This window comes from Macaca mulatta, chromosome 10 (genome assembly GCF_049350105.2).
Source record: "Macaca mulatta isolate MMU2019108-1 chromosome 10, T2T-MMU8v2.0, whole genome shotgun sequence".
NCBI classification, from domain to species: domain Eukaryota; kingdom Metazoa; phylum Chordata; class Mammalia; order Primates; family Cercopithecidae; genus Macaca; species Macaca mulatta.
In genome coordinates, this window is record NC_133415.1 from 89608072 (window position 1) to 89634849 (window position 26778).

General features: G+C 46.0%; 1 protein-coding gene across 18 annotated transcripts; it reads right to left on the bottom strand.

The window, feature by feature from the left end:
• Positions 1 to 7147: 7147 nt before the first annotated feature.
• Positions 7148 to 26636, bottom strand: DSN1 (DSN1 component of MIS12 kinetochore complex). Of its 18 annotated transcripts, none has more exons than XR_013398595.1 (12): positions 26520 to 26636; positions 24268 to 24316; positions 23719 to 24039; positions 20903 to 20976; positions 19400 to 19472; positions 16866 to 16953; positions 14148 to 14207; positions 13679 to 13753; positions 13045 to 13154; positions 11314 to 11461; positions 10087 to 10174; positions 7148 to 8239 (listed from the first exon to the last, which is right to left on the bottom strand). XR_013398595.1 is itself a non-coding variant. In XM_077948330.1 (12 exons), the coding sequence occupies exons 3-12, from the start codon at positions 23771 to 23773 to the stop codon at positions 8136 to 8138; spliced, it is 855 nt and encodes a 284-aa protein (XP_077804456.1). In that variant the 5' UTR covers positions 23774 to 23870; positions 24268 to 24316; positions 26520 to 26636; the 3' UTR covers positions 7148 to 8135.
• Between the last annotated feature and the right edge of the window lie 142 nt (positions 26637 to 26778).

Below are 26778 nucleotides of genomic sequence, written 5' to 3' on the forward strand. Positions count from 1 at the left end.
CAAGTGATCTGCCCTCTTCAGCCTCCCAAAGTGCTGGGATTACAGGCTTGAGCCACCGTGCCCTAAGTATATTATTTTAATTAAGGCAAACTGAACAAATAAATATTACCGAACATCTCAGAGGGCAACAATAATATTGTTATTCATCAAGCACAATTCCTGAACCAAATTTAGTTGGAGGGAAAACTAACATTAATTGATCACAGCCATTTATTATATGGTTTATGTTTGTTAACATTTACTGAATTCAAATTAGTTCTAGTTTACCATCCACTATGTATCCATATGTCCTTGGTTAGACGATTAAGTCTCTCCATGCCTCTCCATGCCCCAGTTCCTCATCTATAGTCACACACCCAGAAATAGAAGTTACAAGGTTGTGGCAAAGACTGAATGATAATATGCATGTAAAATGCTTAGAGTTCAGTAAGTATTATTTTTCTTTATTCTCTCCTGTTTTGCTGTTGTTGAAGATACAAAACATACTTCTTGAGTTTGAACAAATCCTCATAAGCAAAAAATGCAATACAATGTAATAAATAAAATGAGGGAGGGTATAATCATCTTTAGAGAGATAATCTATCCCCATTTTACAGATGAGGAGATTGAGGATAAAATGAAAATTCACAGCCGGGCGCGGTGGCTCACGCTTGCAATTCCAGCAGGCCAAAGTGGGTGGATCACGAGGTCAGGAGCTAGAGACCATCCTGGCTAACAAGGTGAAACCCTATGTCTACTAAAAATACAAACATTAGCCAGGCATGGTGGCGAGCACCTTTAGTCCCAGCTACTCGGAAGGCTGAGGCAGGAGAATGGCGTGAACCCGGGAAGCGGAACTTGCAGTGAGCTGAGATTGTGCCACTGCACTCCAGCCTGGGCAACAGAGCAAGACTCCGTCTCAAAAAAAAAAAGAAAAAAGAAAATTCACTCCAACTCTCTCCATTATACTACTTTGTTTATGAAACAGTAGGCAATTAAGAGCATTTCTCTGATTCTTGAGATACAGATAAATAGAGATAGATATAGATGAGGGTCTCACCATGTTGCCCAGGCTGGTCTAGAACTCTTGGACTCAAGCAATCCTCAAGCAAGCCTAGGCCTCCCAAAGTTCTGGGATTACAGGCATGAGCCATTGTGTCCTGCCCTCCTCTGATTCTTAAATGTTGGATTTCCATGAGACCATCCAAACTTTCCCTTCTTGCTCTACTGTGGACTATATCATTCATTCTCAAGTCATCAATAACTAGACATCAACAACTCTCAAATGTTATTTCCAGTACAGATTTCTCCACCCAGTTCTCCACCTGTGTTATTTGACAGACCAGTTGATTTCTCCATTTGGTATCCCAAATAGAACTAGTTTTCCCATCTCTAACTGCTCCATCATCTATCCACTGTTCAAGCTTCACCTTCTGCAGCATACTGATACCACTAAACTTTTATATTATTTAATCCTTATAGCATCCTTGTGATACAGGTTCTATAATTCTCTCAACCTTCGAGATAAGAGATTAAATAAATTTCTCAGTTACAGTTAATAAATGGCAGAAGGGCCGGGCGCAGTAGCTCATGCCTGTGATCCCAGCACTTTGGGAGGCTGAGGTGGGTGGATCACGAGGTCAGGAGTTCCAGACCGGTCTGGCTAACATGGTGAAAACCCTGTCTCTACTAAAATGCAAAATTTAGCTGGACGTGGTGGTGTATGCCTGTAATCCCAGCTACTGGGGAGGCTGAGGCAGGAAAATGGCTTGAACCCAGGAGGTGGAGGTTGCAGTGAGCCAATTGTGCCACTGCACTCCAGCCTGGGTGACAGAACAAGACTCCATCTCATAAATAAATGGCAGAGTTAGGTGCTTTTTGTTTTTTGTTTTTTTTTTTTGAGACAGAGTCTTGCTCTGTTGCCCAGGTTGGAGTGCAATGGTGCGATCTCAGCTCACTGCAACCTCCGCCTCCCGGGTTCAAGCGATTCTCCCACCTCAGCCTCCCGAGTAGCTGGGATTACAGACGCCCACCACCACGTCCAGCTAATTTTTTTTTTTTTTTTTTTTGTATTTTTAGCAGAGACGGGGTTTCACCATGTTGGCCAGGCTGGTCTGGAACTCCTAACCTCGTGAGCCCGCCTCAGCTTCCCAAAGTGCTGGGATTACAGGCGTGAGCCACCGCGCCCGGCAGAGTTAGGGTTTTTTTTTGAAACAGAGTCTTGCTCTGTCACCCAGACTAGAGTGCAGTGGCACAATCTTGGCTCACTACAACCTTCGCCCCCTCCCGGGTTCAAGCGATTCTCCCACCTCAGCCTCCTAAGTAGCTGGGATTACAGGCACCTGCCATCATGCTAGGCTAATTTTTGTGTTTTTGAGGAGATGGGGTTTCACCATGTTGCCCAGGCTGGTCTTGAACTCCTGACCTCAGGTGATCCACCTGCCTCAGCCTCCCAAAGTGCTGGGATTACAGGTGTGAGCCACCATACCCGGCTAGAGTAAGGTTTTTAATACCTAGGTTCCATGTCTATGTTCCAGACACTGTGGGCAACAGAAGCAGTCTCACCCCACTCGTCCACTGCAAACACCCAGCACAAGCTGTCATTTCTGTCCTTGACGCCTGCAATAACCTAACTGGTCTCTCACACCCACACCTTGCTTGCTTCTGTCTTTTCCCCACACCGCAACTAGAGTAATCTTTTTTTTTTTTTTTTTTTTGAGATGGAGTTTAACTCTTGTGGCCCAGGCTGGAGTGCAGTGGCACGATCTCTGGTCTTCCTGTTTCAAGCGAGTCTCCTGCCTCAGCCTCTTGAGTAGCTGGGACTACAGGCACGTGACACCACGTCCAGCTAATTTTTTTTTTTTTTTTGAGACGGAGTCTCGCTGTGTCACCCAGGCTGGAGTGCAGTGGCGCGATCTCGGCTCACTGCAAGCTCCACCTCCCGGGTTTACGCCATTCTCCTGCCTCAGCCTCCGAGTATCTGGGACTACAGGCGCCCGCCACCACGCCTGGCTAGTTTTTTGTATTTTTAGTAGAGACGGGGTTTCACCATGTTGGCCAGGATGGTCTTGATCTCTTGACCTCGTGATCCACCCACCTCAGCCTACCAAAGTGCTGGGATTACAGGTGTGAGCCACTGCGCTCGGCCGAGTAATCTTTTAAAAATAAAGTACTGTCCTCTCGCCCTTTCTTGAAACCTTCTAATAACTTTCAATTATACTTGTTTCAGGCCAGTCTTCTGCTGGTGCCCAGCACTCCTGCTTTATTCTTTTTTTTTTTTTTTTTGAGATGGAGTCTTGCTCTGTAGCCCAGGCTGGAGTGCAGTGGTGGGATCTTGGCTCACTGCAAGCTCCGCCTCCCGGGTTCACGCCATTTTCCTGCCTCAGCCTCCCCAGTAGCTGGGACTACAGGCGCCCGCCACCACGCCCAGCTAATTTTTCTTTTTATTTTTTAGTAGAGACGGGGTTTCACCGTGTTAGCCAGGATGACCTCGATCTCCTGACCTTGTGATCTGCCTGCCTCAGCCTCCCAAAGTGCTGGGATTACAGGTGTGAGCCATCACGCCCGGCCTTTTTTTTTTTTTTTTTTTTTTTTTTTTTTAAGTATCCTAGCATGCTCCACTCTGCTCTTCAAGCCTTTGAAAATTGCATCTCCTTTTGCCTGAAATGTCCCATTTAACTCCTTCATCTTTCTCAAGTCAACTGAAATATCTCTTCTGCAGTGTTTTTTCTTGGTCCTTGTGTCGTCAGGAAACTGAGCATCTTGAGAAAGAACCTATGTGTTTTTGCTCTTTGCTTGCCCCTCCAATCCTAGAACTGTGTGTGGCATATGGCAGGTCCTCAGTAAATATATAAAGGAATAAAGAACAAATGTAGGTCAAAGCAAGGAGATGTCATCTCTTATTAACTGGCACTTGCACCAAGGTTTAAGACTTAAGATTAAGACTGGGTGTTTAACTGAAATGGGGTTTGTCCCTTTAGTGGGATCAGAGAATAAGAAACATTTTATTTTGGCTGAGCACAGTGGCTCACACTTGTAATCTCAGCATTTTGGGAGGCTGAGGTGGGTGGATATCTTGAGTCCAGTTTGAGACCAGCCTGGGCAACATGGAGAAACCCCATTCCAACGACAGTACAACAGTTAGTTCAGGGCCGGGCGTGGTGGCTCACGCCTGTAATCCCAGCACTTTGGGAGGCTGAGGCGGGCAGATCACGAAGTCAGGAGATCGAGAGCATCCTGGCTAAAACGATGAAACCCCGTCTCTACTAAAAATACAAAAAAAATTAGCCAGGCATGGTGGTGGGCGCCTGTAGTCCCAGCTACTCGGGAAGCTGAGGCAGGAGAATGGTGTGAACCCGGGAGGCGGAGCTTGCAGTGAGCCGAGATCGTGCCACTGCACTCCAGCCTGGGTGACAGAGCAAGACTCCGTCTAAAAAAAGGTTAGGTCAGGTGCAGTGGCTCATGCCTGTAATCCCAACACTTTGGGAGGCTAAGACGGGTGGCTCACCTAAGGTCAGAAGTTCAAGACCAGCCTGGACAACATGGTGAAACCCCATCTCTACTAAATATACAAAAATTAGCTGGGTGTGGTGGTGCGTGTGTGTAATCCCATGCACTCAGGAGGCTGAGGCAGGAGAATCACTTAAAGCCAGGAGGCAGATGTTGGAGTGAGCCGAGATGGCACTGCTGCACTCCAGCCTGGGCAACAGAGGGAGACTCCTCTCAAACAAAACAAAAATTAGTCAGATGTGGTGGTGCACACCTGTAGTCCCAGCTGTTTGAGCTGGTTGAGCTCAGGAGGTTGAGGGTCCAGTGAGCCATAAGCGTGCCATGGCACCTACTGCCTGGATTTATTTATTTAGTTAGTTAGTTAGCTTTTGAGCCAGGGTCTTGCTGTTGTCCAGGCTGGAGTGCAGTGGCACAATCATAGCTCGCTGCAGCCTTGAACTCCTGAGCTCAAGGGATCTTCCTGCCCCAGCCTCCTGAGTAGCTGGGACTACAGGCATGAGCACTATAGGCACGCACCATCAAGCCTGGCTAATTTTTAAAATTTTTGAAGGGTTGAGGGTCTCACCATCTTGCCTAGGCTGATCTCGAACTCCTAGTTTCAAGTGATCTCTACTTCAGCTTCTCAAAATGCTGGATTACAGGTGTGAGCCACCATGCCTGGCCAGAATAAGAAACGTAAGTAATAAATTGGATGGTGGGTTTTTGTGTGTGTGTGTGGCTTTTTAATTTAATTTAATTTATTTAATTAATTTATTGTTTTGAGACGGAGTCTCACTCTGTTGCCCAGGCTGGAGTGCCGTGGCGTGATCTTGGCTCACTGCAAGCTCCGCCTCCTGAGTTGACACCATTCTCCTGCCTTAGCCTCCCACATAGCTGGGACTACAGGCACCCGCCACCATGCCTGGATAATTTTTTGTGTTTTTAGTAGAGATGGGGTTTCACCATGTTAGCCAGGATGGTCTTGATCTCCTGACGTCATGATTCACCCGCCTCGGCCTCCCAAAGTGCTGGGATTACAGGTGTGGGCCACCGCGCCCGGCCCTTTTTTATTTTTATTTTTATTTATTTTTAATTTTTTTAATTTTGAGATAGGGTCTCACTTTGTTGCCCAGGCTGGAATGCAGTACTACGATCATGTCTTGCTGCAGCCTTGGCCTTCCAGGCTCAATTGATCCTCTCACTTCAGCCTCCCAAGTAGCTGGAAATACAGGTATGCACCACCACTCTCAGCCAATTTTTGTATTTTTTGTAGACCGGGTTTCGGCATGCTGCTCATGGCTGGCCTCAAACTCCTGGGCTCAAGCGACCACTCACCTCAGCCTCCCAAAGTGCCTGGCCTAGTTGGTGTTCTACTGGTAATTAATGCAGAGGTATAGCTCAACACTACTGTTCACTTCAGCATCTTGGCAAAGAATCCTGTTTTCTGTTAAACCCTCCTACTCTTTTGTTTTGTTTTGTTTTGTTTTTTAAGACAGAGTCTTGCCTTTTCGCCCAGGATAAAGCACTGCCCATGAGTGCAGTGGCACAAGCTCTGCCTCCTGGGTTCAAGTGATTCTCCTGCCTCAGCCTCCCAAGTAGCTGGGATTACAGGTATGTGCCACCATATCTGGCTATTTTTTTTGTATTTTTTGTAGATATGGGAATTCACCATGTTGGCCAGGGTGGTCTCGGACTCCTGACCTCAAGTGATCCACCTGCCTCGGCCTCCCAAAGTGCTGGGATTACAGGTGTGAGCCACCATGCCCAGCCCTCCGTTTTTTTTTGAGATAGAGTCTCACTCTGTCGCCCAGGCTGGAGTGCAATGGCACGATCTCAGCTCACTGCAACCTCCACCTCCCAAGTTCAAGCAATTCTTCTGCCTCAGCCTCCCAAGTAGCTGGGATTACAGGTGTGCACCAACACAGCCGGCTATTTTTTTTTTTTTTTTTTTTTTTTTGAGACGGAGTCTCGCTCTGTCGCCCAGGCTGGAGTGCAGTGGCACAATCTCGGCTCACTGCAAGCTCCGCCCTCCAGGCTCATGCCATTCTCCTGCCTCAGCCTCCCGAGTAGCTGAGACTACAGGCGCCTGCCACCACGCCCGGCTAATTTTTTTTTTTTGTATTTTTAGTAGAGACGGGGTTTCACCGTATTAGCCAGGATGGTCTCGATCTCCTGACCTCATGATCTGCCCATCTCGGCCTCCCAAAGTAATTCTTGTATTTTTAATAGAGATGGTGTTTCACTATGTTGGGCAGTCTGGTCTTGAACTCCTGACCTCGTGATCTGCCCACCTTGGCCTCCCAAAGTGCTGGGGTTACAGGTGTGAGCCACTGGGCCCTGCCCTCCCTTTTATTTGAGATGGAGTCTCGCTCTTTTGCCCCGGCTGGAGTGCAGTGGTGTGATCTTGGCTCACTGCAACCTCCGCCTCCCGGGTTCAATCAATTCTCCTGCCTCAGCCCCCTGAGTAGCTGGAACTACTTACTGGTGCATGCCACCATGCCCAGCTTTTTTTTTTTTTTTTTTTAGTAGAGACAGGGTTTCACTATGTTGCCCAGGCTGGTAGTGAACTCCTGAGCTCAGACAATCTGCCCGCCTAGGCCTCCCAAAGTGCTGGGATTATAGGCGTGAGCCACCGTGCCCAGTACTCCCTTTTTGTTTATACACTCAAAACACAGACAAAGACAAGGGAAAGCTTTTAATTATGTGCAAGTTTACAATACAGATTATAAACAAATAGAACAATGAATAGTAGTACTTAGTCTTTCTTGTCATGAATCTAGGATTTAGGAGGTCAACTCAATATTAAAAACGGAAGCACACTACAGACAACAGGATATAATGAGTGGTATTTCCTTCAAATTGAACATCTTGTGAAGTGACATATGTATCCCAATGACGCAAACAATGCTCAAAACTTTTCCATTTTTTTTTTAACAATTTTTAATTTTTTTTTAAGACACTGTCTCACTCTGTCGCTCAGGCTGGAGTGCACTGGCACAATTAGAGCTCACTGCAGCCTCAACCTCCTGGGCTCAAGTAATCCTCCCACCTCAGCTTTCTGAGTAGCTGGCACTACAGGCGCATGCCACCACACCCAGCTAACTTCTTGTATTTTTTGTAGACAGGGTTTCACCTTATTTCTCAGGCTGGTCTTGAACCTCTGGGCTCTAGCAATCCACCCGCCTCAGTCTCCCAAAGTGCTAGGATTACAGGCGTGAGCCACTATGCCCAGCCTCAAAACTCTTCTACCTAAAATCACCTTCAGAGCCATGCTAGAAAATTAGTATCATTCCTTTACAACCAGAATCCAAGATGGCCACTAAAATGTTTCCTTAGACTTGGTCCTAAATGATTTTTGGATTGTTTCAAAACCTGAAAAACATCTTCATAGGATAAAGATAAAAGAATGGGCCACTGGATCTGAAGAGCATTTCAAAAAAGAAGTTTGAACTTTCAAGAATTTTGTACATTCCTGGGAAAAACGTCTATACAATATTCATTTGACATACAAATTCCATCACTTTTTGAAAAAAGTCAAAGTGCTCTATAGTCAGTCCAGCCAGTTATCTTCAAAGGCAACAGAGCAGAAATCACGCAGTCTCCATGTGCTGGGGCACTCTTCCCATTCTTCTCCTCTTGGGCAACTTGTGGCAGGAAAGCTCATAAGGTCACTGACAAGATCCAGATCCACGTGTGGCAGGTGGGTTCTGCAGCTGAAGCTTCAACAGTTTTCGAGCTGGTGAGGGATCTAATTGTTGCAAGCTTCTCTTCCCTGCAGAGAAAAGAGGCCAAAAAAATAAATTTCAATTGAAATAACATAACATTTATTGAAAACTTAATGTATGGACATTGTGCCAGACATGGAAGGGCATTACAAAGACAAATAAGAGAGTCTCTGGCCTCAAGGAGATGACAATTTGGTAAGAACTGTCATCTTACCACAGCTGGGCAAGGTGGCTCACGCCTGTAATCCCAGCACTTTGGGAAACCAAGGCGGGAGGACTGTTTGAAGTTTGAGACTAGCCTGGGCAACAGAGTAAGACCTTGTCTCTACAAAAAAAAAAAAAAAAAAAAAAAAAAAAAAAAATTAGCCTAGCATGGTCCTAGCATGATCATCCAGCTACATGGGAGGCAAGAGGATCAGCTGGGAGCCCAGAAAGTTGAGGCTGCAATGAGTCATGACTGCACCCCTGTATTCCAGCCTAGGCGACAGAGCAAGACCCTATCTTAAAAAAAAAAAAAAAAAAAAAAAAAGGGTGGTTCATGTCTGTAATCCCAACACTTTGGAAAGCCAAAGTGGGTGGATCACTTGCAGTCAGAAGTTCAAGATCAGCCTGACCAACGTGGTGAAAACCTATCTCTACTAAAAATACAAAAATTAGCCAGGTATGGTGGCACATGCCTGTAATCCCAGCTACTCAGGAGAATGAGGTGGGAGAGTATCTTGAACTCAGGAGGCGGAGGTTGCAGGGAGCCAAGATCATGGCACTGCACTCTAGCCTGGGCAACAGAGCGAGACTCTGTCTGAAAAAAAAAAGCCAGCTACCACTACAATCACAATACAACATGATCAGTAAGAAGATGGAGGCCGGGCGCAGTGGCTCAAGCCTGTAATCCCAGCACTTTGGGAGGCCAAGGCAGGTGGATCACCTGAAGTCAGGAGTTCGAGACCAGCCTGACCAACATGGAGAAACCCCGTCTCTACTAAAAATACAAAATTAGCCGGGCGTGGTGGAGCATGCCTATAATCCCAGCTACTCGGGAGGCTGAGGTAGGAGAATCACTTGAACCCAGGAAGCAGAGGTTGCAGTGAGCCGAGATCTCGCCATTGCACTCTACCCTGGGCAACAAGAGCGAAACTCCTTCTCAAAACAAATAAACAAACAAACAAATAAAATGATGGTCAGGCGCAGTGGCTCACACTTATAATCCCAGCACTCTGGGGGGCCAAGGCAGGAGGATCACTTGAGCCCAGGGGTTGAAGACCATCCTGGACAACACAGCCTGGACCATCTCTACAAAAAAATTAAAAATTTAGCTGGGTGTGGTGGTGCACGCTTTTAGTCCCAGCTACTCTGGGAGCCTGAGGTGAAAGGACTGCTTGAGCCTATCAGGTTTAGGCTGCAGTGAGCTGTGCAGTCATTGCACCACTGCACTCCAACCTGGATGAGAGCAAGAGTGAGACTTTGCCTCAAAAAAAGAAGAAAAAAAAAAAAAAAAGAAAGAAAATGAAGGTACATATAGCAAATAATTAAGGGCTGAGAGGAGGTCAGGAAAAGCTAGGGAGGAGTAATGTCAGTGTCACTTAGTGAATTCTTGAGAAATGAGGAGGGAAAAAGCAATGGGTGGGTATTTCTTAAGTCTTGGATTTACCAGAACAACAACATATTTCATGGGGATTTAATTTTCAGTCTACTGTGCTTCTGTAGAATTTACATCTAGAAATTTCCTATCAAATAGTATATATCAATAACATACTATTTATTGTGGGGAGAAAAACAAATCACCTCATATAGGTCTTACCCTCTTGGACCATAGGCTTTGAAGGGCAGTTTGTATCCCAAAAGCTATCAGATGGAAAACAGCCCAAACTCTGGTCCCCTCAAGAGACAAGCTTACCAAGCTGTACTGACACCTTCTGGAAGCACTGGGTACTTTCCTCCATAAAGGCCTGCAGCTGTTTCACTGACCCTTGCAGCTCATCCATCTGCAGAAAAAAGACAGCCGTGAGCTGTAAAGGTCCATGGCTTCTTGGATGTTCCTCAAACCCGACAAGCAAGCTCTTGTTCAGGAGCTTTGGGCTTGCTGTTCTTTCAGCCTGGAATGCTTATGCCAGATACTCTGTTTGTTCCTCCAAAGTCACACCACATTCTTCTCCAGGTTGCTCTATGCTCCAGGAGGCTGACCCGTGTAACCTCTACCAACAGGATGCCTAAGTGGGAAGGAGCTGAACGAGTCATCTTGAGTTGGCTCTCTCAAATCAGCTAACTATGTGACTTTCTCCCATTAGGTGCCACAGTAACTGCTACTCCCTCCTCCCTTTCAGGCCTAGGGGGAGTAAGAGCTCTGCTGCCTATAAGCCCCAGGTTACTCTACTAACCCTTGTGGTTCTCCAATACCCATATCTATTTAGCTTTTTTGAAAATAAACTCTCATTGAATTGTCCTTTCAAATACCATCTGCTTGCTGTTAATACCTGGATTGACACAATACTATTCCCTCAAATGTCCTCATGGTTCATTTCCTTCAAGTCTGTTAAAATGGCACCTCAAAGGGGCCTTCAATAACCTTGCTATATAAAATAGCAACCCATCAACCTCCCTATACTGTCCTTCCCTCTTACCTGCTTCATCAGCATTTACCACTATATATTCATTTTTTAATTTTTTAATTTTTTTTTTTTTTTTTGAGACGGAGTCTCGCTCTCACCCAGGCTGGAGTGTAGTGGCGCGATCTCGGCTCACTGCAACCTCTGCCTCCTGGGTTCACACCATTCTCCTGCCTCAGCCTCCTGAGTAGCTGGGACCACAGGCGCCCACCACCACGCCCGGCTAATTTTTTGTATTTTTAGTAGAGATGGGGTTTCACCATGTTGGCCAGGCTGGTCTCGAACTCCTGACCTCGTGATCCGCCCACCTCGGCCTCCCAAAGTGCTGGGATTACAGGTGTGAGTCACCACACCCGGCCTGTTTATTATTTTTTAATTGTCTCTCCATGTTTTCCCAAGGTAGAGCTGAATATACTTATTCAACTTACACTTATACATATTCTCCAGGTCTTTTAATTTCCAAGGATTACAAGGTGGCAAGCTGGATAACTCAACCAAATAAACATGAGCCCACTTACCACCAACTCCATACAATCAAAGACTTTGCTCTGGTTCTGTAATATTTTCTGGTAGTCAGGCTTTGTATTAAGAACTTCATTCTGAGAAGACCCACGATATGTCATAGGTTCCACTTTGACCTCAGTAATTTTGGCCTCAGCTGATCCTCTAAAAACAAAACAAAAGTGCTTTCAAGGGATTTTGTAATTATTTTCTGGAAGAGATACCAAAGATTATCCTATAAAGCTGAATCAGTATTCCTCAACTCTACACTAGGTATAGGCTCTCTTAACAGGAAGTTTTTTTTTTGAGACTGAGTCTCACTCTGTTGCCTAGGCTGGAATGAAGTGGCGTGGTCTCAGCTCACTGAAACCTCTGCCTCCCGGGTTCAAGCGATTTTCCTGTCTCAGCCTCCCAAGTAGCTGGGATTTCAGGCGCCTGCCACCATGCCCAGCTAATTTTTTGTATTTTTAGTAGAGATGGGGTTTCACCATGTTGGCCAGGCTGGTCTCGAACTCCTGAACTTGTGATCCACCTGCCTCGGCCTCCCAAAGTGCTAGAATTACAGGCATGAGCCACCGCGCCTGGCCTTAACAAGAAGTTCTGAAACAACTGTCTAGTATTCATGTCTTTATACCTCTGGACTCCAGGAAATGCTAGAAGCTTCCAGTCAGTTGAATCCACTTAATAGTAAGGTCCATATACCAGAAAGACTATACTTGGGAGAGAGTGAAGCCAAAGCTTGCTATCCTAAAGTCAGGGTCTATGATTGTTTACCAAAACACGCTGGCCTACCTCAATTATCTAAAATAACTGAACAGGACTGAGAGTTCATGAAAACTGATGAACAACAACTTTAATAACAACAACTACTACAATTTACTGAGTGCTAAGTAGGTGCCAGACACTACTGGGTACTTTACATTTAACCTAATTTGACACTTACAATAACCCAATGAGGAAGGTACTAATATCATCCCCATTTTCAAATGAGGAACCTCAGGCTCATTCAAGACTAAGTGATTTGCCCAAGGTCACAAAACTAAGGAACAGTTAGAGTCTGAACAGACAGTCTGCTTCTAGAACCATTCCTTTTAACCTATAAGCTTTGCCACAAAAGTTTTTATATGAAACTGGCATCTTACACATTATCTTTCTTCATAAACAGAGTATGTAAGGGGTGAAAAGTAACTGATAACCATCATTACCTGGACTGGGAAAGTTTTTCAAACCATGGTCCTCAGAGACCCTCTCTACTGAGAGGTCACTTCTGCAATTAGGGTTTTGACTAACATTTTGTCGTTGGGATTCTAGCTGAGATTTTATTTTGGAAAAAAAAAAAAAAAAAAAAAAACCTTAAAACCATGGCTTAAATGTTCATCTAAGTAAAAATCTAGCATTTTCTGGCCAGGTGCTGTGGCTTACACCTGTAATCTCAACACTTTGGGAGGCCAAGATAGGCAGATCACTTGAGGCCAGGAGTTCATGACCAGCCTGGCCAACATGGCAAAACCATGGTGTGGTGGAACATGCCTGCAATCCCAGCTACTCAGGAGGCTGAGGCAGAAGAATTGCTTGAACCTGGGAGGTGGAGGCTGCAGTGAGCTAAGATCGTGCCACTGCACTCCAGCCTGGGCAACACAGCAAAAAAACGAAAAAACAACAAAAAACACCCAGCCCAGCTTGGCCAACATGGTGAAATCCTGTGTCTACTAAAAATACAAAAATTAGCCTGGCATCATGGCACACACCTGTAGTCCCAGCTACTCAGGAGGCTGAGGCAGGAGAATTGCTTGAACACGGGAGGTGGAGTGAGTTGAGATAGCACCATGCACTCCAGCCTGGGCAACAGAGCGAGAGTCTGTCTCCAAAACAAAACAAAACAAACAAACAAACACCTAGCACTTTCCTACTTTTCCTCTACCTTCAAGACCCAAAGATCCTCTCTTTCCTCACATCCTCCTCATCACCCACTTTCATGTCTTTCTGTTTCCAAGAAGGCCCTGGCCAAGGGCATCCCCCAAACATGCAGCTCATAGGCCATGTGCTCACTGAAGCCCCTTGATTACTGTTCTTGGCCCAGCCCCAGGCTGCCAGGTACAATGTAGAGATGTGCCTGTCTCCCCCAGGATACGAAATGGTAGCCAAGGACACAGAACAGAAGCAATTGTGTTTTGGACCGAAAATAGTGACACCAACTCTTCCTTCTTCTCACTCACTTCCCGTTTATGGTCAGAGAGTGCTAATACACACTACAGAATTTGATTAGCTTACTGGCCTGTGAGAAAGGATTCATCTTTCAATTTGTACTAACAGAACTGAAATAAACCCCAATCAAACTCCATAAGGTTTTTAAAGACAGTTTTTACAGTTCATAGAGCTAACCTGGACAATATCTCTTCAGCCGCCTGCTGGTAGTGCACCAAGAGCTGATCCCAAATCTGACGTTCTAAAGAAAACCTATAAGAATGAGGAAAAAAAATTCAGTTAATTTTTATAATCTTATTCTGAATCACTCACGGTAACAATAAGTATGTTAGGTGTACAATCTAGATGTAAAATGTGAGTTGAAGGTCATTACAGGATTAGAAAGCCTGACCAATTCAGAGGATATTTAATCATACCAAACCTCAGTTCTTCAAGTCAAATTAATATTTGTGTTCTCTAGATTCCATTCTGTGAAACTGATCATTAGTAGAGTCCATAAAAATCTCAATACGAGCCTTCTAACTTCTAGTATTGGTGCACTAATGCTGACTCTCCAAATACAATGCTTACTATTCATTTTTTCCAAGTTAGTTAATTTCCCCAGATAGGAGAATGAATTTAGATTTTCTAACAAAGGTTAACTTACTTTGTTATGTATTCCTTCATCTCAGCCACAGATGCTTCCAGGGAAAAATCTGATGCTTTTCTGGAAAACAGATAGGATTACGACATAAATCTTTCAAGAAATATTTGCTTTAATATAATCGCTTATAAATTATTTATTTGATACAGAGTTTCGCTCTTGTTGCCCAGGCTGGAGTGCAATGGCACAATCTCGGCTCACTGAAACTTCTGCCTCCCTGGTTCAACAGATTCTCCTACCTCAGCCTCCAGAGTAGCTGGGATCACAGGCATGCACCACCACACCCGGCTACTTTTGTATTTTTAGTAGAGATGGGGTTTCTCCATGTTGGTCCGGTTGGTCTCAAACTCCCGACCTCAGGTGATCCGCCTGCCTCAGCCTCTCAAAGTGCTGGGATTATAGGCGTGAGAAACAGCGCCCGGCTATTTATTTATTTTTGAGACGGAGTCTGGCTCTGTCACCCAGGTGGGAGTACAGTGGCTCAATCTCAGCTTGCTGCAACCTCCGCCTCCCGGGTTCAAGTGATTTTCCTGCCTCAGCCTCCAGAGTAGCTGGGATAACAGGCGACCACCACCACCCTCAGCTAATTTTTGTATTTTTGGTAGAGATGGGGTTTCACTATGTTGGCCAGGCTGGTCTCGAACTCCTGACCTCATGATCCACCCACCTCAGCCTCCCAAAGTGCTGGGATTACAGGTGTGAGCCACCGCACCCAGTCTTTTATTTATTTTTAGTAAAGATGCAGTCTCTCCATGTTGCCCAGGTCTCAAACTCCTGGGCTCAAGTGATTCTCCCACCTCAGTTACAGGTGGGAGCCACCATGCCCAGACTCCCTTACATAATTTTTGTCTTTCAAAAAATACTTAATGTTGGACTCTATTTCACTTTTCCACTAGGTAATAGCTTTCTTTTTTTTTTTCCTGAGATGAAGTCTCGCTCTGTCACCCAGGCTGGAGTGCAGTGACGCTATCTTGGCTCACTGCAAGGTTCGCCTCCCAGGTTCACGCCATTCTCCTGCCTCAGCCTCAGGCACCCACCAACATGCCCAGCTAATTTTTTGTATTTTTAGTAGAGACAGGGTTTCACCGTGTTAGCCAGGATGGTCTCGATCTCCTGACCTTGTGTTCCGCCTGCCTCGGCCTCCCAAACAGATGGGATTACAGGTGTGAGCAACCGTGCCCAGCTTGCACTAGGTAATAGCTTTCTAAGCTATAGGTAATAGCTAGGTAATAGCTTTCTAAGTGGTCTCTTTATATTCTGTTTCACTTATCAATTCCAATTCACATCATGGCCAGATTAACCTTTCTTAAAATATTTCTCTAATTTTTTTTCCTTGCTTAAAAACTCCGTGTCTCTTGGCCGGGCGTGGTGGCTCACGCCTGTAATCCCAGCACTTTGGGAGGCTCAAACGGGTGGATCACCTGGGGTCAGGAGTTCAAGATCAGCCTGGCTAACATGGTGAAACCTCGTTTCTATAAAAATACAAAAAATAAGTCGAGCATGGTGGGGCACACCTGTAATCCCAGCAACTCGGGAGGCTGAGGCAGGAGAATTGCTTGAGCCAGGGAGGCGGAGGTTACAGTGAGCCAAGATTACGCCATTGCACTCCAGCCTGGGCAATAGAGCAAGACTCTGTCTCAAAAAACAAAAATTAAAAAAAATAAATAAATAAGCCGGGTGCAGTGGCTCATGTCTGTAATCCCAGCACTTTGGGAGGCCAAGGCAGGTGGATTACTTGAGGTCAGGAGCTCGAGACCAGCCTGGCCAATATGGTGAAACCCTGTCTCTAAAAAAAAAAATACAAAAATTAGCCAGGTGTGGTGGTGGGCACCTGTAATACCAGCTGCGCGGGAGGCTGAGGCAGGAGAATTGCTTAAACCCGGGAGACAGAGGTTAGTCAGCCACGATTGCGCCATTGCACTCCAGCCTGGGCAACAGAGCAAGACTCTGTCTCAAAAAACAAAACAAAAATTAAAAAAAAAAAAAACATAAGCTGGGCATGGTGGCTCACGTCTGTAATCCCAGCACTTTGGGAGGCTGAGGTGGGTGGATCACTTGAGGTCAGGAGCTTGAGACCAGCCTGGTCAGCATGGTGAAACCCCATCTCTACTAAAAATACAAAAAAATTAGCCAGGCATGGTGGTGCATGCCTGTAGTCCCAGCTACCTGAGAGGCTGAGGCAGAAGAATGGTTTGAACCCGGGAGATGGAGGTTACAGTGAGCCAAGATAACACCATTGCACTCCAGCCTGGGGGACACAGCAAGGTTCCGAACCAAAAAATAAATAAATAAATAAAAAGAGAAGATGCTGAATAAATGTTTGTTGGTAAATGAACAACTATCTAATTATAACAAAAGTCCTAATTCTTTTTTTTTTTTTTTGAGACGGAGTCTCTCTGTCTCCCAGGCTGGAGTGCAGCGGCCCAATCTCGGCTCACTGCAAGCTCCGCCTCCTGGGTTCATGCCATACTCCTGCCTCAGCCTCCCGAGTAGCTTGGACTACAGGTGCCTGCCACCACGCCTGGCTAATTTTTTTTTTTTTTTTGTATTTTTAGTAGAGACGGGGTTTCACCATGTTAGCCAAGATGGTCTTGATCTTCTGACCTTGTGATCTGCCCACCTCGGCTTCCCAAAGTGTTGGGATTACAGGCGTTAGCCACAGCGCCCGGCCAAAAGTCTTAATTCAATCATAATTTAGGACAGAAGGGGAACTGCTCTTACCCATTTGAATGTTCGAAACATTTTTGTAGAGTTCCATCAGTTTCTAGTCCGTCTGCAAAATGTTTCAATTCTTCAGAAAGAGAAGATGCTAGACAGAACAAATTTACGTGTCATAAAATAAAGAAAATATACATTTTCACAGTGAGATGCTGACAAAGGTATATTAAGGTAGTCTCAGCTCTAGGGTCTGCTGTTACATGTTGGTCCTCAAGCCCACCCAAAAGTGTGGAGTTAAGTATGTAGAAAGACTGTATCTTTTTTTTCTGGTAGGTATAGATAAAATGAAAGACAACTCATTTTTATCTATTTATTTAGACAGACTCTCGCTTTATCACCTAGGCTGAAGTGCAGTGGTGTGATCTCAGCTCACTGCAACCTCCACCTTCTGGGCTCAAGCAATATAACCCCCGCCCCCAGCCTCCCTATTTGCTGGGAATACAGGCAGCACCACCATGCCCAGCTAATTTTTGTATTTTCTGTAGAAATGGGGTTTTACCATGTTGCCTAGGCTGGTCTCCAGCTCCTGGGCTCAAGTGATTCGCCTGCCTCAGCCTCCCAAAGTCCTGGGATTATAGGCGTAAGTAAGCCACTGTGCCGAGCCTTTATGACATTTATGATGTTTCTATAAATGACCTGTGAAAAAGCAGTTTAAAAGGTGTATCTGAGGCTGGGCACAGTGGCTCACACCTGTAATCCCAGCACTTTTGGAGGCCACGGCAGGCGGACCACTTGAGGTCAGGAGTTCGAGACCAGCCAGGCCAACATGATGAAACCCTGTCTCCACTAAAAATACAAAAATTAGCTGGGTGTGGTGGTGCACGCCTGTAATCCCAGCTACTCGGGAGGCTGAGGCAGGGGAATCGCTTGAACCTGGGAGGCAGAGGTTGCAGTGAGCTGAGATGGTGCCACTGCACATCAGCCTGGGCTAGAATGAGACTCTATGTCAAAAAAAACAAAAACAAAACAAAAAAACCTCAGGCAATAGGCAAGAGAGTAATACGAAACAAGGAGGCAAATAAAAAATTACGGGCATAGCCAGGCATAGTGTTTGTAGTCCCAGCTACTTAGGAGGCTAAGGCAGGAGGATTGCTTGAGCCCAGCACAGCCTGAGCAACACAGAGAACCCCCATCTCTTTATTAGAAAAAGAAAACCAGGCTGGGCACCGTGGCTCATGCTTATTATCCCAGCACTTTGGGAGGCCAAGGCGGGCAGATCACGAGGTCAAGAGATCAAGACCATCCTGGCCAACATGGTGAAACCCAGTCTCTACTAAAAACGTAAAACTTAGCTGAGAATGGTGGCGCCTGTAGTCCCAGCTACTCGGGAGACTGAGGCAGGAGAATCGCTTGAACCTGGGAGGTAAAGGTTACAGTGAGCCGAGATTGCACCACTGCACTCCAGTTTGGCAACAGAGCAAGACTCCGCCTGAAAAAAAAAAAAAAAAAAAAAAAAAAAGGAAAGGAAAGGAAAGGGAGGGGAGGGAAGGGAAACCAAAAAGGCCAGGCACAGTGCCTCACTGCTATAATCCCAGAACTTTGGGATGCTGAGGTGGGTGAATTGCCTGAGGTCAGGAGTTCGAGACCAGCCTGGCCAACATGGCAAAACCCTGTCTCTACTAGAAATACTGGGTGACAGAGTGCAACTCCATCTCAAAAAAAAAAAGAAAAAGAAAGCAATAAATATTTCTGCAAGGATACACAAGAAACTGGTGACCACAGTTACATTTGGGGAGAGGAACTGAGACTGGGGGTCAGAGTGGAAGGGAAGATTATTTTCCACTTTCATACCACCTGAGCTTCATAAGCATATATTCTTGCAAGTTAAAAAAAGTGGGGGGCTGGACACAGTGGCTCATGCCTGTAATCCCAGCACGTTGGGAGGCCAAGATGGGCAGATCACTTGAGGTAAGGAGTTCAAGACCAGCCTGGCCAACATGGTGAAACCTCTTCTCTACTAAAAATACAAAAATTAGCCAGGCATGGTGGCTTCCAGCTACTCGGGAGGCTCAGGCAGGAGAACTGCTTGAACCCAGGAGGCAGAGGCTATAGTGAGCCAAGATCACCCCACTGCACTCCAGTCTGGGCAACAGAATGAGACTCTGTCTTTAAAAAAAAAAAAAGGGGGGCCAGGCGTGGTGGCTCAAGCCTGTAATCCCAGCACTTTGGGAGGCCGAGGCAGGTGGATCACGAGGTCAGGAGATCGAGACCATCCTGGCTAACACACTGAAACCCTGTCTCTACCGAAAATACAAAAAATTAGCCGGCAGTGGTGGTGGGCGCCTGTAGTCCCAGCTACTCGGGAGGCTGAGGCAGGAGAATGGCGTGAATCTGGGAGGCGGAGCTTGCAGTGAGCAGAGATCGCGCCACTGTACTCCAGCCTGGGCGACAGAGCGAGACTCTATCTCAAAAAAAAAAAAAAAAAAAAAAAGGTGGGGGAGCTAGTTTTATAAGGCAGCAGCTTCTGTAAATGGGGATGCTGTGAGCAAAGCTTTGACTGCCCAGGGTCAAAGCTCACTTATCTGTTAGCAACTTACCTTTGGCTCTAAAACTTTCAAGACTGAAGCCCTTAATGTCCCTTAGGAAAGGTTCAAGTTTCTGAATAGAGAACTAAATAAAAGAAAAGCATTTTTAGTACAACCACCAAAAATTTCCAGGCCAGTCCTAAATTTATGTCACTTTATGATGTTTAATAAATATGAAACTAAATACTAAATATGATTTAATTTTTACACATAAGACTTTTCACAGAAACAAATAAATAGATAAGAAAAAAATGGCCGGGCGCGGTGGCTCAAGCCTGTAATCCCAGCACTTTGGGAGGCCGAGACGGGTGGATCACGAGGTCAGGAGATCGAGACCATCCTGGCTAATACAGTGAAACCCCGTCTCTACTAAAAATACAAAAACTTAGCCGGGCGAGGTGGCAGGCGCCTGTAGTCCCAGCTACTTGGGAGGCTGAGGCAGGAGAATGGCGTGAACCTGGGAGGCGGAGCTTGCAGTGAGCTGAGATCCGGCCACTGCACTCCAGCCTGGGTGACAGAGCGAGACTCCGTCTCAAAAAAAAAAAAAAAAACAAAAAAAAAAAAACCAAAAACCTCTTTGTTGACCAGGCACAGTGGCTCATGCCTGTAATCCCAGCACTCTGGGAGGCTGAGGCAGGCGGATCATAAGGTCAGGAGATGGAGACCATCCTGGCCAACATGGTGAAACCCCGTCTCTACTAAAAATACAAAAAAAATTAGCTGGGCATGGTGGCGCATGCCTGTAGTCCCAGCTACTCGGGAGGGTGAGGCAGGAGAACTTCTTGAACCTGGGAGGCGGAGGTTGCAGTGAGCCAAGATTGTGCCACTGCACTCCAGGCTGGTGATAGAGCGAGACTCCATCTCAAAAAAACAAAAAACAAACAAAAAAATCCTTTGTTGCTTGGACTATAGATTTTGACTTTCCGTTAGGAAAAAAAAAAAGGTTATTTAATTCATACAAATTACCTGCTTATCTAAACTGATGTAAGTACCTGGTAGCCACATAATACACAATACAACTTAAAAAAAGTCTGGGCGCGGTGGCTCACACCTGTAATCCTAGCACTTTGGGAGGCCGAGGTGGGTGGACTGCCTGAGCTCAGGTGTTCAAGACTAGCCTGGGCAACACGGTGAAACCTCATCTTTACTAAAATACAAAAAATTAAGGGCTGGATACGGTGGCTCATGCCTGAAATCCCAGCACTTTAGGAGGCCGAGGCAGGCGGATCAGGAGGTCAGGAGATCGAGACCATTCTGTCCAACACAGTGAAGTCCCATCTCTACTAAAAGTACAAAAATTAGCTGGGCATGGTGGCACGTGCCTGTAGTCCCAGCTACTCGGGAGGCTGAGGCAGGAGAATCACTTGAACCTGTGAGGTGGAGGTTGCAGTGAGTCAGGATCATACCACTGCACTCTAGCCTGGGTGACAGAATCAGAATCCATCTTAAAAAAAAAAGATCGTCACAATAGCAGTTAACAAACACAAAAACATTTCCCAGCTACAAGAACCTCACCTGGAAACTGGAAAGCAGGAGACAGCCAAGCCGTTTGCTTTCTGCTAAATCGACACTGATAGACCGGCTGAGCTCTAACATAAAACATAGCCACATTTAAGGAGATGGATAGTTAGCAACTAACAAAACTAAAAAGTGTCCTCCCTCTTGATAAATCCAACTTAAGGCAAGAATAGCCTTCTTTAGTTAAAGATAGAATTCTAATTTTTGCAGGATCACTGAGGAATGAAGTTTACCCATTTGTGCACCCAAACTTAAAAAAAAAAGTTACAGGAATCTTTGTATTGGCTGGGTACGGTGGCTCACGCCTATAGTCCCAACACTCTGGGGCCAAGGCATGGGATCACTTGAGACCACGAGCTGGAGACCAGCCTGGACAACATGGTGAAATCCTGTCTCTACTAACAACAGAAAAATCAGCCAGGAGTGGTGGCATGCGCCTGTAATCCTAGCTACTCCAGAGGCTGAGGCACGAGAATCAAAAGGGCCCAGGAGGCAGAGGCTGCAGTGAGCCGAGAGGTTGCAGTAGCTGGGACTACAAGCATGCGCCACCAAACCCAGGCAATTTTTTATATTTTTAGTAGAGACAGGGCTTCCCCATGTTGGCCAGGCTGGTCTTGAACTCCTGGCCTCAGGTGATCTGCCCACCTTGGCCTTCCAAAGTGCTGGGATTACAGGTGTGAGCCACCGTGCCTGGCCACATTTGAGCATTTTTATAAGACAGGCACTGCAATGTGCTTTAAACACTTTGTACTGTAAGAGTACTATTATAAAGTTCCATTTTACAAATGGGAAAACTGCAGCTCTGAGGGGAAATGACTTGTTTGAGGCCAGAAACTGGAAATTGGTGGAGCCAGAATTCAAACCCAAGTCTGTCACTAATATCTGTGTTTTTCCCACTATTACCACACTGCCTCTCTATAATGACCTAATAATAGCATTAATAGCTAACATTTTTTGAATACTTGCTATATAAAAAGGATTTTATGAAATGCTATATACATATTTCATTAAACCTTGAGGCAAGTATCCTATGAATTCCATTCAGATGACAGATAATGACACAGGCACAAAGTAAAAGGTAACTTGCCCAAGGTCATACAGTGAGTTATCAGACTGAACTGGGTGAGCATTTTACATAATTATGCAACTGAATCCCTAACCAATCGCAAGATGTAGATACCGTTTTTTAAAATTATGTCCATTTGAAAACAATTATTACATAGCAAAGGAATTTTGCTTTGTGAATTATGAGAGCTACATGTCTTTTTGCCCTCTAGGTTCAGCTGGTTGTGTTTTTAAAGTTCTTGTCTCTTAATTGTCACTGCTGTTAGTCAAGAAAAACAGGATACTTTCTGCCTATAACCAAGGAAACCTGGCAAGTTGCCAGAAATAACCAGGCAATAACCAGCCTTATTACATTGGTGTTTTTCTGTTTAAGTCTAAATGCTCTGGCATAGAGCTAAAGGTAGGGCTAATCTTGGGATGCACTGATGTTTTCTCAGCACATCTAAGGACTAAAGTACATGGGCCTTGTGGCAGCAATTTTCTGATGTGCTAAGTGGCTATCTTTACCCAGATTTCCTTCTGTGCATCAGACCACTTGGAAATGGGATGATACCTTAAAACTAATCACAATAGCTTAACATTTCAGGGCTTACTATCTGCCAAATACTGTGTTATATAAGATAGGTACTATTTCACCTCTAAGCTGCTGATGAGGACCTTAAGGCAAAGAAGGTTAAGTAATTTACTCAACACCACAGAGCTAGTATAGTCTTCCTGAAATATGCAAGCCTTTCCACGTTATATTCTGTACTTTGATGCTTACTAAGATATAGTTACTATTGTAAATTCACACAAAATGACACAAATCACATTCTGTATAGCATCCCTAAAAACTAAGTTTTTCACTCTAGATACACACACACACACACACACACACACACACATAGAGAGAGAGAGAGAGAGAAAGTGAGGTGGGGTGGGGGGTGCAGCAAGGGAGGAGGGAAGAGAGAGGGAGTAGGGAAAAAGAGACGAAGTTTTTTAGAGACAGGGGTCTTACTTTGTCACCCATCATAGATTGAGTGACACAATCATAGCTCACTGCTGTCTTGAATTCCTGGGCCCAAGTGATCCTCTTGCCTCAGCCTCTCTCCAGTAGCTGGGACTACAGGTACGTGCCACCATGCCCTGCTATTTTTTTAAACACTTTTTGTAGAGATGGGGTCTTGCCATTTTGCCTAGGTTGTCCTCAAACTCCTGGACTCAAGCAATCCTCCTGCCTCCCAAAGTGCTAGGATTACAGGCATGGCCCACTCTAGATATTTGTATGTGCATCTTCCCTGAGATATTTTCAGTTATAAAGGCTAAAATCAGGTATCAACCCAACTATCTTCCGCTCCACTTTAGGGTATGAGATAGAAAACCACAGAAAGAAATCTTTAATGTCTCTCATCCTAGCAGGTGAATATTGAATAATTAGAAATTTATATGTGGCAGCTAATAACATAAGTAGTAAACCAGGTGCAGTGGCTCACGCCGGTAGTCCCAGCTACTTGGGAGGCGGAACTGGGACGACTGCTTGAGCCCAGAAGTTCAAATCCAGCCTAGACAGCACAGCAACATCCTGTCTCTTAAAAAGAAATAGCAGTAATACTGAACATTTACTAGGTGTTCGACATCAGTACTTATAAAGTAGCAAGTCATGTCTATTCTCCTACACTTTCTGCCATACCTCACTGCCTCTTATCTGAGCTGGAACCTGTCTCTTATCTGAGCTGGAACCTCACTGTCTTGTGTACACAGCACCCCACCTGTGATGCCCTGGTGAATGGGATGCAGCGACTTCCGCCGGTTCGTTTCTTTCATACTTGATCGCCGCCAGGATTGCCTCCTGTCTTGATAACTGGCAGATCGTTCTTGAGGGGACAAATGAAGGGACTTCGACTGAAGTCTTTCCTGGTGGCTGAGATCACAATTTTCCCCTTTTTCAGGGCTAGAGCCAAGGTGAATTCTTTCCTCTGAAACGCCTTGATGCATCTCCAGGGAGGCAGATGTTTTAGTAAACACTTCCACAGGACTGAGACTTGATTCCAATTGATGATCATGAGTCTTAGACATCACTGGTCCTTTTTCTAGCATTTGTTATAAAAAAGTCAAAATACAAAATCAAACCCGCCACAACTATTTGTGCAAAAAAGTGGAAAAAGTCAATGTATGCCCCTAGATCGTGGAAACATAAATAAAGCATCTCTGCAAATGAGTATGTGATTCCAAATCCACCAGGAGCCAGGAAAGATTTGGGTATAGCTCAGAAGCCTGAACCCAAGGTAAGAGGTACTGAATTTCACTATAGTACTTACCATCTATGATCTCTGATCTAGTCACTGAAGTCATCCTAGGTGGGAAACTCTGAAAATAGGAAAATGAAGTGATCTGTTCTTCACATTTCAGCTGCAGTCTTAGGCCGTGTGCTTTCCTGCCTCTCCGAGCTACCCTTGTCCACCTTCCTGACAGAGAATATCAGCAGGGGCCATCACCTCCTCTTCTGAATTTCTATACACTTTATTGCTAGAAATATTCAAATCTCCCTGAACACACACGCTACCTTACTTCCCAGTTACTTTGTGTTTAACTAGTCCCTAATTCCATTGATGACATTATGGTCTACCTGGTCTTCCAAACTAGAAAAACCACATCATCCATTACTTCTCATTCTTAGTTCTCCAGATCCAAAGTCCTAACTGTTCTATAAACAGTCTCTAAATCTTTTATCCATTCTCACTGTTACTGGTTTATTTATTATTTTGAGACACGGTCTTGCTCTGTTGCCCAGGCTGGAGTGCAGTGGCGCAATCTTGGCTCACTGAAACCTCCTCTTCCCCAGTTCAGGTGATTCTCCTGCCTCAGCCTCCTGAGTAGCTGGGATTACAGGCGTGCACCACCATGCCTGGCTAATTTGTGCATTTTTAGTAGAGACAGGGTTTCCCCATGTTGGCCAGTCTGGTCTCAAACTCCTGGCCTCAAGTGACCAACCAGCCTAGGCCTCCCAAAGTCCTGGGATTACAGGCGTGAGCCACCACGCCCAGCCTCACTGTTACTAGTTTAGTTCAGGTCTCATAATTTCTGGTCCCTCCCACTATCTAACAGTCTCTCCACTAGTTTGTCTACCTCCAGCTGCCCCTCTCCAGTCTATTCTTTGTTTTTGTTTTTTTTTGAGGTGGAGTCTCATTCTGTCACTGAGGCTGGAGTGCAGTGGCGCAGTCTCGGCTCACTGCAACGTCCACCTCCCAGGTTCAAGCAATTATCCTGCCTCAGTTTCCTGAGTAGCTGGGATTACAGGTGCCCGCCACCACACTCAGCTAATTTTTGTATTTGTAGTAGAGATGGGGTTTCCCCATATTGGCCAGGCTGGTCTCGAACGCTTGACCTCAGGTGATCCGCCCGACTTGGCCTCCCAAAGTGCTGGGATTACAGGCCTGAGCCACCATGCCCGGCCCAGTCTATTCCTTAGACAGCTGCCGGGACTTTTCCAAAGGGTACTCAACACCTTAGGTAAACTAGCCCCAATTTACCCATTCCTGCTCTCTCCTCCCACTCCTATTCCCTGTATTACTTCTGAATCTTTGCACATATCTGTCCTTCTACCTGTTAAACTTATTCATCCTTCCCAACCTAGCTCAAATATGAAGCTTTCACATCACTTCTCTTTGGCAGAGTTGGTGGCTACGCCCCTTGGCCTTCGTAGCATTGGCTATAAAATTTGTTTACATATCTGTCTCCCCAGCCAGGCTGTATTTGTATTCCTAGTGCCTGTCATGAACAACTGACTGGAAGAATGCAGGGATGTGACCTAGGCATCTCTTCATCGTCCCCTCCCTCCCAGCAGAAATCCGTCTGTGGGTGATGCTAAGTAAAAAGATATGAATATATGCAGAGGGACAAAAAGGAAAAGATAACAAGGAGGGGTCGGTCAAGGATCTGAATCCTCCACAGTCCTTATGATCGTATCACACAGATCCAGACTTGGATAATAACGATTGTATCACACAGATCCAAGCTTAGAAAAGCAACAACTGTCAACTGTTAAATGCTTATTCTGTGCTAGAATCTGTGCTACATAAGCGCTTTACCTGCGTCGTTATTCCACTTAATCCTTTCCACAACTCCGTAAGCACCATTAACTCCACTTTGCAGACAGGGGAACTGAGGTTCAGAGGGGCAAAAAGCCTGGCCCAAGCTTGTGACACAGCCAGCCTGGGGGCAGAAGGAAAATTCGAACCCAGGCCTGTCACCCCAGGCCTCTGCCTAGTCCTCACCCCTGTTTCTGGAGCCTAGACCCCTGGCTCGGCAGATACATCTCTAATGGGGTTGGTAAGGGGGACTGCCCCTGGGTTTCACTTCACCTGGGAGGAGCTCGCAGTGCCCCCGGGGCCTCCCAGTGTCCAAGGTCCTGGCCTCAAGTGACCCGCCGCCGGGGGTGCGGCGGGTCGAGCTGGGCCGAGAAGTACGACGCCAAAGAGATTAGTGCGGCGGCGGGCGGGGCCCCATCAGAGAACAAGCCTGTGACTTCCTGACCTCAGGGCGACGCCCGTCCAGTCCGGAGCCTCCGTACCTGAAACACAAGGCCACGGGTCCCGCTCCACAGCCCCAGGTCACTCCTGGACGCCTTGCGCCCCTGCAGCAGACCCTCCCTGCTCGGGGTCAAGCGGTCTCCGCCTTCTACGTCACTGTCACCGCCTCCGAAACTCCCGCCAACCAAGGGCGCATGCGCGACCGTCAGCTTCTCGGGCACGCGCGCGCAGAACGCCTGCGTCTGAGGATGCGCATGCGTACACCGCCGTCCAACGCTCCTGCCACCTCCGCTCCTCTTG